The 11,529-nt window shown below is 31.3% G+C and overlaps 1 protein-coding gene across 1 annotated transcript; it reads right to left on the reverse strand.

The window, feature by feature from the left end:
- Nucleotides 1–228: 228 nt before the first annotated feature.
- On the reverse strand, nt 229–11,061 carry LOC124428391. Its single transcript, XM_046972352.1, has 15 exons — nt 11,022–11,061; nt 10,079–10,266; nt 9,808–9,943; nt 9,349–9,594; nt 8,370–9,112; nt 5,041–5,179; nt 3,912–4,447; nt 3,206–3,638; nt 2,866–3,086; nt 2,635–2,773; nt 2,355–2,563; nt 2,109–2,256; nt 1,528–2,027; nt 1,251–1,440; nt 229–1,151 (listed from the first exon to the last, which is right to left on the reverse strand). Exons 2-15 carry the CDS (start codon nt 10,203–10,205, stop codon nt 365–367), a joined length of 4,554 nt encoding a protein of 1,517 aa, XP_046828308.1. The 5' UTR covers nt 10,206–10,266; nt 11,022–11,061; the 3' UTR covers nt 229–364.
- Between the last annotated feature and the right edge of the window lie 468 nt (nt 11,062–11,529).

The following is an 11,529-nucleotide window of genomic DNA, read 5'->3' on the forward strand; positions in this document are numbered from 1 at the left end:
TTTTTTTTTTTTTTTTTTTATTAGTAAACACAAAAGTACAATGAAAATCATCCTTAATGTATATAAACTTAACATATTTTAATTTTTGTGAATTAAAGCAAATAGTAATCAAAAAAAAAATATATATATATATATCATGTCGATCGTATTAAAATAATATTCATTTTCTTAATGAACACAAAACTGAATAAAGTTAGTGATCGGATATTATACATATAAATGCAAAAATATCGAAGGCAAGTAGAAGTTATTTCACAAAAACATTACAGAATATCTGCCTGTGGAAATTTAATATAACCAAAAATTTTGCATATATGTACACACCCATATATATATATATATATATATATATATGCACGTGTATTCAATTCACTTTAACAACGAAACCATGAGTAGTTCCTATCAGTTCCGAAATGTTAGAATCATTAGTGTCATTAGAAAAAATCGATGTGAAATTATTCGACGATTTAAGAGCAGAAAATTCTTTATATCGTTCATTATTTGTTATTACCGACGGTGGCAAAGGTGTGACCATTTTTATCGACCATTCCGAGTGATTGCGTCCACGTTGTTTCGTGACGAATGGCGCTTCGATCGCCGTTGAATTAAAACGCGCTAGGCTCGAGTTAAGTTTAAACGTTCTTTCAATGTTTCCGGCATTACGTTCTGTGTCGTCGTCAGTGGTGAATCGTTTTGTACCAATTTTTTCCATCTTGAAGAAGAGTTGACCATTGTATTCTTTATCATCGTAACGATTCTTATTCCCTATGTCGGCGGTACGAGATACTAGACGTCTTCTAGCACCATGACTTTGAAACCTCACGGTACGATCGCCATTTTGTGAATTATCATTATTCGTTTGTACGATCGACGATCCGTTAAAAAGATGATCTTTTTTATCATTTGCAGATGCCAAGGAGTCCGTACAATTTGGTGGTGGTTCTCTGTGAAGGTATGTCACAGGCCAATGTCTAGAATAATAATTTATATCGTTACGATCCCCGTGATCATCACCATTGTAATCGCCATAATGATGATGATGATGATGATGATGATAGACGTCCTGTTGAATCGGTCGTGGACTTGGTAAATAAGGATAATATTTCTCGCTGCACGGTCTCCATTGATCGTCGGACAAACCCACGTAACACCTATCATATTAAATTCATTGTTATTATTATTTTTATTATTACTACTATTGTTAGTTTCTTTTACATGAAACATAATAGGATAAAATTTGCCATAATTACCATGGATAATGAAATCCTTGAGAGTAACCGCAATGATGGTTAGGTTCGCAACAGTAATCCCAACTACCAACATCTCCTCCTTCCGTTTCGCATGACCAAAAACCAGCTACATCGTTCCTCTCGCATTTCGTATCTTTTTTACATGGGTAACCGTTTACGGTGTAATGTTGAAAGGTTGCAAAATCTGGTGCTAAGAAAACAAAAAAAAACGTACATGTATGTATGTATCTAAATACATACATATATGTATATGTACATAACTAAAAATTATATTTACATGGTGGGAAAGTATCGTCTTGACCATTTGAGCCATGAAAATTATTATGCTCCATATATCCGTAATCACCTTCATAATCGCCATGACCACCATGTGGTCTATAAGGACGATCATCTGTTGGTCTAACTGGTGGATCAGGTCTATCGGGATCGTATGGTCTTAATCCATGCTGATAAACACTGTTAAATGGTCTAGATATATCATGCCCATAAAATGGTCTAGGATCCGGAATATAAATCCCATCGGATTGATCAGAGCCAGGGCCTAAATCAGGTCTAGCTGTTGGCAAAGGTAAAAGTGGTTTTCCATTACCATTTCCTTGATTACCAAAAACATGATTATCATCTATGGAATATCCTGTGATCATGCATTGTGGTTCAAGGTCCTTCCAAGCATAAAGAACGTGATCATCATCGTAGGCATAATCCAATCCTGGTCTTAAATCTCTTATCGATACGTCGCTCAAAAGACAATTTTGATCGCCCCTATCAGCTCGAATTCTATTTTGTAATTCGTATTACGATAAGTATTTGCAATGATATTTCTTTTATTATATTATTTAAACATTAGATAATAATTACTTGTAACTGAAGGACATGCATGGTATTGGATCTTTTTGTCGCATTTTCGAACACTTTTCACGACATTCAGACTCGGAGTCAACGTTTATCGCCAACATCACTGAATACGGTGTTAATCTACACGGTTTGTGATAACTGGAATAGCATACTGTAAACAAGAGACAAAATTGTCTAGATTTTATCTCCGATCGATTTAATTGTTCTTTTTTTTTTTTTTGTCCAAAAGTGAATAACGCAAATTCGTACCATCTTCTCCACGTGGAAATTTGCTTTGTCCACCGATTTTAAATGGTGGAAAGGGATAAGGCTCGCAACCTCGTCCAAAACTACCTCGTTCGTATATTTCGGCTCCGTCCATGTCGGGCATTGTTGTTGGATTGATTTCTTGGGTTGGCCAATCGCTTAGATGACAATTCATTGAGGGATTTCGTTGTGGAAGTCCTCCCAATCCGTATCTTATTAATGATCCAAAAAAAGTGTTAATATTATTTATAATATAAATCTAATTATCAATTTATACGTATACCTAAAAGCGAAACTCCGACAGGTGAATTCTCGTGAGACTGTGCATTCGACTTGACATTCGCCAAGGTCATCGACAAAAATTGATTTCCTTATAACATCTGATGGCATACCGAAGCCACTTCTTACTCTCCAGAAGCATTCTAAAAGTGAAACAAAAAATGTCCCCCAAAAAAGAAAAGGAAAAGGAAACAGAAAATTTCATTATGTTAATAATTTTATCAAATTATTTAACCATCAGGTGGATGACGATTCTGATGATGATGATTCTGATGATGATGATTCTGATAATGATGATGTCGTTGGGCCATCATATCGCAAGTCTTTGGATCGCCGATTATAGCGTAAATATCATAATCACGATTGGGTTCTATGTCCGTGTAAAAATTTAAATCCCTGTAAGAGATCTCGGTGAGTAGACAATTGTCCGTAGGATCGGTAGCCGCGACGTTGTATCTAAAAAGAGAAAAGAAACAAAAAAAGAAAGAAAGAAAAAGGAAAGAAAAAATAGAAAGAAAAAATCCCTCGATCGAGGGATCCGAGATTTTTTCTTTCTATGTTTTTTTTTTTCTCACCTGTAGGCCAAAGTCATGCAAAGAAAATTATTCTCGTTCAAACAAAGACTCTCGCATTCCTCCAAATTTGGTGTTAAATATGTCTTTCTAATAACATCTCTGACAAGTTTAAATCCAGCACCAGCTCTCACGGTACATCGTCGTTCCTTCTTTGTTCCACCATAAAGCTGATCTCTATCAGCCGGTATATAATTGTCACCGTAACCAAAGGCACCCCCGTAATTATAAAATTCACCATAGAAATGATCGTTCTCTTGTGGTCTCGTTGGTTTCACATCGATCGGATTTTTCGGATAATATTTTGGTATATCGAAATGATTGACGTAATTCGTATCGTATCCGTACGAACTACCATAAATTCCATTACCATAAACTTGCCAATCCTTTGGATCTTTCCGACGGTCCGACGAATATGGTCCGATCTCGTTCGTTCCTATAAATGATTAATACTTTAATCTTTTCTTTTCTTTTCTTTTCTTTTTTTTTTTTTCTTTTTTCAAATATTTTTCATACATTCTTTTTTTTTTCAATCCCCAAACGTGACAATAAATATTTCGTCGATTGGTAATTCTTTGTTTTGCATTTAAAAATGAACACTTTCTTTTTGTTTTTCTTGTTTAATTTCTAATTTTTCATAAAGAATCATAATCGAGAAACATTTGTATAGTTAATTGTAATTATAAAAAAAAAAAATTGCATTACTTACCTATGTCATTATAAGGACCATTATAATCGACTCTTCTGTCGGGATACTTCGGAAGATAAGGTCTATCAATTGGACCATGATACATTGGCCTTGGAAATAATGGTCTCCCATAAGAATAACCATTGCCATTGAAATTGTCGATTGGTCTTCCATGGGGAGAATGAGTTTGTTGAAAAAAGGGATCACCGTGTGTCTCGTAAGGACCACCATAAACCTGTGATCTAATATCTATCTGTGGTCTAGGTAAATCTATCGGTCTTGCTGGATCAGTTTTTTGATAGATCGGTCTTTGATCATGATGAATGATGGGTCTTGGTATATCACTGGAAGGTCTTCGATCAGGAACATACGTATGTCCTGATCCAGAAGGATAAGGGCCAGGCCAAGATGGCTGAGATATTGTATCACGAAGACAATCAGGATCTTTTTCATAATAATCACATTGCGGATCTGCTTGAAAATCTCGATGAATGTTTAAACGCGAATAAGGTACTGACGTCATCTCGCACATACCACGTGATCCAGGACCCATTCGTCTGCGATCAATCCAGAAACATTTATTATAATTTCGATGTATATATTAATATATTAAAAAGATATATTTTGCATATGGTCTATACATACACACACACATATATCCATATATATATATGTGTGTGTGTGTGTGTGTGTGTGTGTGTGTGTAGATATCTACAAGTAATATATACAATATACCTATAATTTAACAAAGGTATATATATATATGTATATATCTATGTCTAAGATAATATATACATATATATGTGTGTGTATGTGCGTTTGTTTATATATATAACAACGTATGCAATTGTTTACGAATCAAGAAGCGTGTCACAGTGCGCTTGCGATGCGATCAAATTATCCATGATGCAATCGGACAGGTCATGCACTTGTGCATATGTATACTCTGTTTTTTTCTTCATTTTTTTCGTTTTTTTCTTTTTTTTTTTTTACGTTTATTCCAAACATTTACGTACAAATACGCGCGAGAGAGAGATCACCGGACTATGTCAACTCTACGAATAATCGTGTTAAATGTTAAGCGAAGCGAATCTTTCTTTTTATAGCTTTTATTTATTTATTTATTTATTTATTTATTTTTGTTAATTACCTGTAATTGAAGCCTTCGCAAATGAAATATTTTTCGTAATCACAGGCACGATGACACTCATCTAATCTCTGACACTCGACCGCTCTTCTTACATAAACTTGCACCGTTTTTTTGCCAGTTAAAAGTCTTCGGTAACACGCTGCATCAAATTAATTGATTGATTGATTAATTATTAATTGATTGATTTTATTTAATAAAATAATTAATCAATTAATTATAAACATATAAATAAATCAAATGAACGAATGACGTTCTATGAGGTTGTAGCTTCATCGAAAAAAAACTTACGCGAACAATCTTCAACTGCATCCTCTATTAATATTACAGAACCTTGAACGGAAGTTCGAATGAATAAAATTAACACAAAAATTGATAATCGTTTTTTGCCACTTAAATTCATTTTTTATATATATATGTATATATATATATATTTTTTTTTTTTTTTTAATCAAATAATTAATCGATCTCAAATTAAGCGAGAAGCGAACAATTTTTTAATAGGATTCATTTTGAAATGAATTATTAATATCGATCACTTTTTCTATTATCTCATAAAATTTCATATATCGCGAACATAACTTTTTTTTTTTTTATTTTGAAATTCTTTTTTAATTTCTTTTTCTTTTTTTACATACATATGTATATATATATATATATATACACATATACGTTTGAGTAAATACTATTGGCACTTCGATATCGTCGTTTCGATCATTTCTTTCCTTTTTAGAAACGAGAAGCGGCGCGAATAGAAAATCGTACAAAAAGTAACGGAGAAATTACGAGCTCGCATCGTTTTATAGAAAAGTGAACGTTTCCGTGGGAATAATAGTGGGAGGAACTACACCGTAAATATTGGGGGAGGGGTTTTGGTGTTACATGATCATTAATGACTCTACTTACTATTATTATTTTTCTTTCCGTCCTTCTACTTTTTCCTTTTTCTTTCTTTCTTTTTTTCTTTTCCTTTTTTTTTTTTTTTTTCTTTTTTCGTCCTTTCTTACTAACTACATATCGCACGTGCGCAATTGCAATCGGCAACTTTGTCTTCGCCGAAAAATCTAATTTCCATTGGCTTTGACGATTGTCAATAATTTTTAATGGCAATCAAAAAATTTATTTCGATTAATTACGAAGAAGAAACAAAGAATAGACATATTAACAAATATATTACAAAAGAAAAAAGAAATCTTTTGAATATTATTGAAAATGTTTTGTCTTTTTGTTTCTTTTTCTTTTTTTTTTTTTTTTATTTTTTCGTCATCATTAATGTCATGTCAGACTTGTTGGTTAATGATTTTTGTAAGAAAGAAAGAGAAAAAAAAGGGCAAAAGATTCGATTAAGAAATGATTAAAACGATACGTTGTTTCGTTAAAAATCCTTAATATCGTCGAATATGTTTTATCTTTTCTTTTTTTTTTTCCTTTTTCTTTTTCCGTTTTCGTTACCTTCCCGCTTAAATCTTATGTCGGTGAATAATTTTTCATATATACATATTAAGAGAAATGACGTCAATTTAGAAGGGACGGAATCGTGTGTGTCCTCGATGTTTTGTCAAGGTCACTCTACACTAGCACAATTATTTCAGCCAGGTCGAGTTCGTCCATTATCGAGCTCGATGAATTTAACAAATTCGTATTTCCGCTATTTAAAATCCGCGCCTCTTATTTACACCATTAATAAAAAAGAAAGAAAGAGAGAGAGAGAGAGAGAGAGAGAGAGAGAGAGAGAGAGAGAACGCTACGACATCTTATGTGACTTTTTTCGAATTTGTTCTCTTCCGTTTTTGATAGCTGATCTTTTTAGATCTCGTTTAAAATAATGTCCGTTAAATTTCTAGATGGTGCATCTGTTTCTCGTGTAATCGTGTCATGGCAAATCAGGAATGCACGTTGCACAAGGGAGAAAAATAAATGGCGAGACGTTACAGGACGTTCGACTTCCGGCTCGCGTGATCCATCACCATGAGACGCTCTTACTTTCGAGTGTCCCCTTATTTCTCGTTGCGCTTCGAATTAATTGTTTCGAATTCTTCGTTTCGTTCTATCGAAAGATATTCGATTAAATCAAATCTCGATATACTATATCGACTATTTTTTTTTTTTATGAACATTTATTTAATCCTTTAACAATGTAATTAATGTTTCTTCACATTTTTATGATTTTTATTTCCTTTTTCTTTATTTTATTTTCCTCATAGTTTTCTTTTTTTTTCATTTTTCATTTTTTTTTCATTTTTTTTTTCATTTTTTTTTTTTTTTTCATTAGATCCGATAAGCTTGATCCGATATGATCTACAGATCGAAGGATCTATTAAATGCTTGGGAAGTTGGAACGAGTTAATATTTTTCTTTTTTTAGATATCTATTCAATTTTTTTTACGATGCGATCTATAAGATCGAAAGATCTTAGAAAGGTCGATGTAATTGGTAAACAATTAATTTTCTCTTTTCCACGTTATCTCATTTATTTATTTTTATATTTATTTTTATTAAATTCGATAAGTCCTTATGATACGATCTATAGATCAAAAGATCTACTAAAATAAGCAATTGATAAGGGAGAATTAAATTTATTTTTATTAGATTGAGCTTTCGATAGATTTTCGATATGATCTATAGATCTATATATCGAAATGCATATATATTTCGATACAAAAAAAAAAAGAAAAGAAAAAGAAAAAGAAATGCATTTCTTAGTTTACTTCCTTTTTTCCTTCTGCTTTTTTTTTCTTTCTTTCTTTCTTTCTTTCTTTCTTTTTTTTTTCTATCTCTTCCTACGACGTCGGCGACGATTATAAAATATGATTTGTACGTAGACTTTTTGCGTGATGTAATAAAAAGTAAATTGTCGTTACGATAAGACTCCGTGCACCGGAAAACAACGAATGAACACCGGCTTAATTGACATAAAGCTTAAAATCTATGTCATTGCCGTTAGGCTCAAACTATTCACGTTGAGATGATTAATCAATGAACGCTTTTTGATAAATGTGGAATGATTTATTTCGCTGATCTCACGTCGATCCGCGAAGAAGTGACGTGAATGTTGCACGTTATTGTTAAATTATGAATAGCATGAGAATTTCTATTAATGTGACCTTACGTTCTTTTTATTTTTTTCTTTTTTTTTTTTCTTTTTTTTTTTCATTCGAGATGAATATCTAAAAATTCGATTAATAATCGAGATAAAGTATATACACATGTGTGTAATACTTAAACTATTATTTAATAACTAAAACTATTTATTAATAACTAAAACTATTTATTAATAATATGTATATATATGTATATATGTTATATATGTATTAAGAAAAATTATTACTCACAGTTATTTTCTTCGTTAATTGGAACATGAAATTTCTTGTTATAATCGTTCATAAAATTTTTATAATCGTTCGTACCCATGGAAACGTCGTCGTTCGTGTTAATGACGAAAGGACGTGTTTGATTACGTCGAAATTGTTGAATTATTCCATTTTGAATAGGTTTCCATCTAACAGGTACTTGATAATTATGTTCATTCGTAGGTATAACTGTGGTCGTACGATATATCTGATAATTCTTAACGATCATGCCATTATCCTTGTCGGTTTTATAAGAATCCTTTTTGTTATTATCATTTGGGAAATTCGACAAAGTTTTCGTGCATTCCTCGTAAATATTAGTTACTGGTTTTGAATAAATTTCATTTATCGGTTTATTTCCATAATTTTGAAAATCTTTGTTTTGCCAAACGTTATCATAAGCCGGACGATAAATCAATGTCACTGGACGATATACGTCATCCTTTGTAATAATTGGTCTATCAAAATGAAATAAATCTTCGTATCCTTTTTCGAAATAAATTTTCTCACCGAAATTGTTACCCAATAATTGTGGCTTTTTATCAGTCGGTAATTTAGATTCATTGTTTATACCAAAAATTGAATATTTTTGATCGTTAATTGGAATTTTCGGTCTTGAACCATAATTCTTGTTTCTAATGATGTCTATGATACGTTGTTCGTCATCGAATGATGATAAATACGATTGTTGACTCGTGTTTTGTCTTTTCCCATTATTTTCAGATCTTTAAATAAACAAATGTATATATGTTATTATATATGTTATATAATTTCTTTATATTAAAAAAAAAAAAAAAAAAAAAAATATTTTGTTTAATGCAATCAAATTTTATCTGATATAATGAGATATAAATACTATATAATTTTATATAAGAGATAAATACTATATAATTTTTTCATACCATATCTAATGATAGTCTGATAAAAATCAATAAATAGATTTTTCTATTTGAATTATTACCTGTTAGGTTGATAAATATTTGGCAAAAACGATCCAAAGAGACCACCAGAAAATCTAGAATTCGTTCTTGTATTATTCATCGATTTTTGATTTCCGCTATTTCCAGTTTTATAAAGTCGATCAGGTTCACAATTTGGTAAACGTTCTGTACGCAAATAAACATCGTAATCCGAATTTGTTTGCAGATCTTCTGGATTTGGCATTTTTGAACTCAATTCACAACTTGTGTTTCCTTTTGGGCTAATTCTGTGAACCAAAAAAGAAAAGAAAAGAAGATATAATAAATAATAATAATAATAATAATAATATTAATAATAATAATAATATCGAACTTTTGTAATGAAATTTTATTCGACGATTAGATTCGACGTTTTTAAGATACTTTTCACATAAAAAGAAAAAAAAGAACAAAAAATTCAGGATAAAATAAAATTCATGCCAAATAGTTGACGAACTTACCCGTAGCCAAACGCAACGCAAGAACTTCGTCTTTTCGAACATTCCTCTTCGCAATCAGAAATACTGTTCACTTTAATAGTAAAGAAAATATCTTTATCTGGTAATTTCGTGCCAATGGATACTCTGGTATAACAATCTAAAGATAAACAAAAATGCATAGACGTACAAACGTAAAGATAATTAATATTTTCTTTTTTTTCTTTTTTCTTTTTTCTTTTCCTTTTTTTTTCTTTTTCAGAGATAAATTTTTCTCTTTCGTTCGATCACTCACCGTTCGCCAAGATCACCAATTGATTGTCGATCGTAAGATCTTGAAGTTTGGACGTACATATTGATCCAAAAAATTGTAATGCAATTAACAAAAATTCACGTTCGATCCTTCTCCCTTGTCCCCACATTTTTTAACGGATAAAAAAACTCTCCGTTGATATCTTCGTAAAAGGATATTATTATTCGATCCTGTATATCAACGAATTTACTTAAATTTATTATCCAGACGATTTATCCTTAACGCGATCTACAAACACGTTTTAAATTCGATCGATAATTACGATCTTCTCTTTTTTTTTTTTTTTTTTACAATAAAAATCAACGTTTAATAATATATATGTATATATATATGCTAAAATGATCGATAAATTTTTTTTTTCTTTCTTTCTTTTTAATCTTTTACATTTTACCAATGTTCCAATCATTTTCATAATTATTCGAGAAATAATTTTCAAATTATCGTTTTATTCGAACACGCAAATATTGTTGAATCAAAACCTATAATAATTTCAATGCTTCTCTCTTTCTTCTAAATTTCACATTGAAATCACTTTCACGTAATTATCACCTCTTCGTACGTAAAGAAAAAAAAAAAGGGAAAAAAAAAAAAGAAAAAAAAAAAATAGGAAATTAATTGGATGAAAATCGACGTTTTAAAGAAAAAGGAGAAAATATCACGACGGAAAAGTAAATTCAATAATTCTTTTCCTTTTTTTTTCTTCTTCTTCTTTTCTTTTCTTTTTTTTTTTTTTTTCACTCGTTCGTAATTATTATATATATAAAAAGAACGTTTAAATAGGGAATAATTTTCAATTAATTAAATAAGAAATTTCAACGTACAAATCTAAAAGTAGAATTGAAAACTTTGAAAAGTAGAATCGATCGATCTGCTTCGGGAGCAAAGAACTAAATAAGACGATACGATCGAATAGAGAATTCGTCACCTTTGCCGCAAACTCCTCTCTCTCTCTCTTTCTTTCTCTCTTTCTCTTACTTTCTCTCTCTCTCTTTCTCTCACTCTCTCTCTCTCTCTCTCTCTTTCTATCGAATACGACACGTTCACCGAGGATGACGAGGTAGCTTAATTAACGGGTCCGCCGTAATTATCATCGCCTCACCGCGGTTCATTATACTTTCGTGAATAAAACAGAACTAAACTCGTGCCTCTTACGATTGACTCACTACTGAGAGGATCGTCTAACTGTATCATTGTCTTATAGAAGAAGGAGCAACACTCAAGACTGTGTATTATCCTTCCTATTCTTCTTCTTCTTTTTCTTCTGCTTCTTCTGCTTCTTCTACTTCTTCTTCTTCTTCTTCTTCTGTGTGCATTTGCACGCTTAAAGGAACTCGAGTATATAGATACCTAGATATACAGGGTGTCCGAAAAGATTTGACCTATATTTCATAAAAGACTATCAAGAGGATCCCATATATAAAACTTTCTAATAG

This window comes from Vespa crabro, chromosome 1 (genome assembly GCF_910589235.1).
Source record: "Vespa crabro chromosome 1, iyVesCrab1.2, whole genome shotgun sequence".
NCBI lineage: Eukaryota > Metazoa > Arthropoda > Insecta > Hymenoptera > Vespidae > Vespa > Vespa crabro.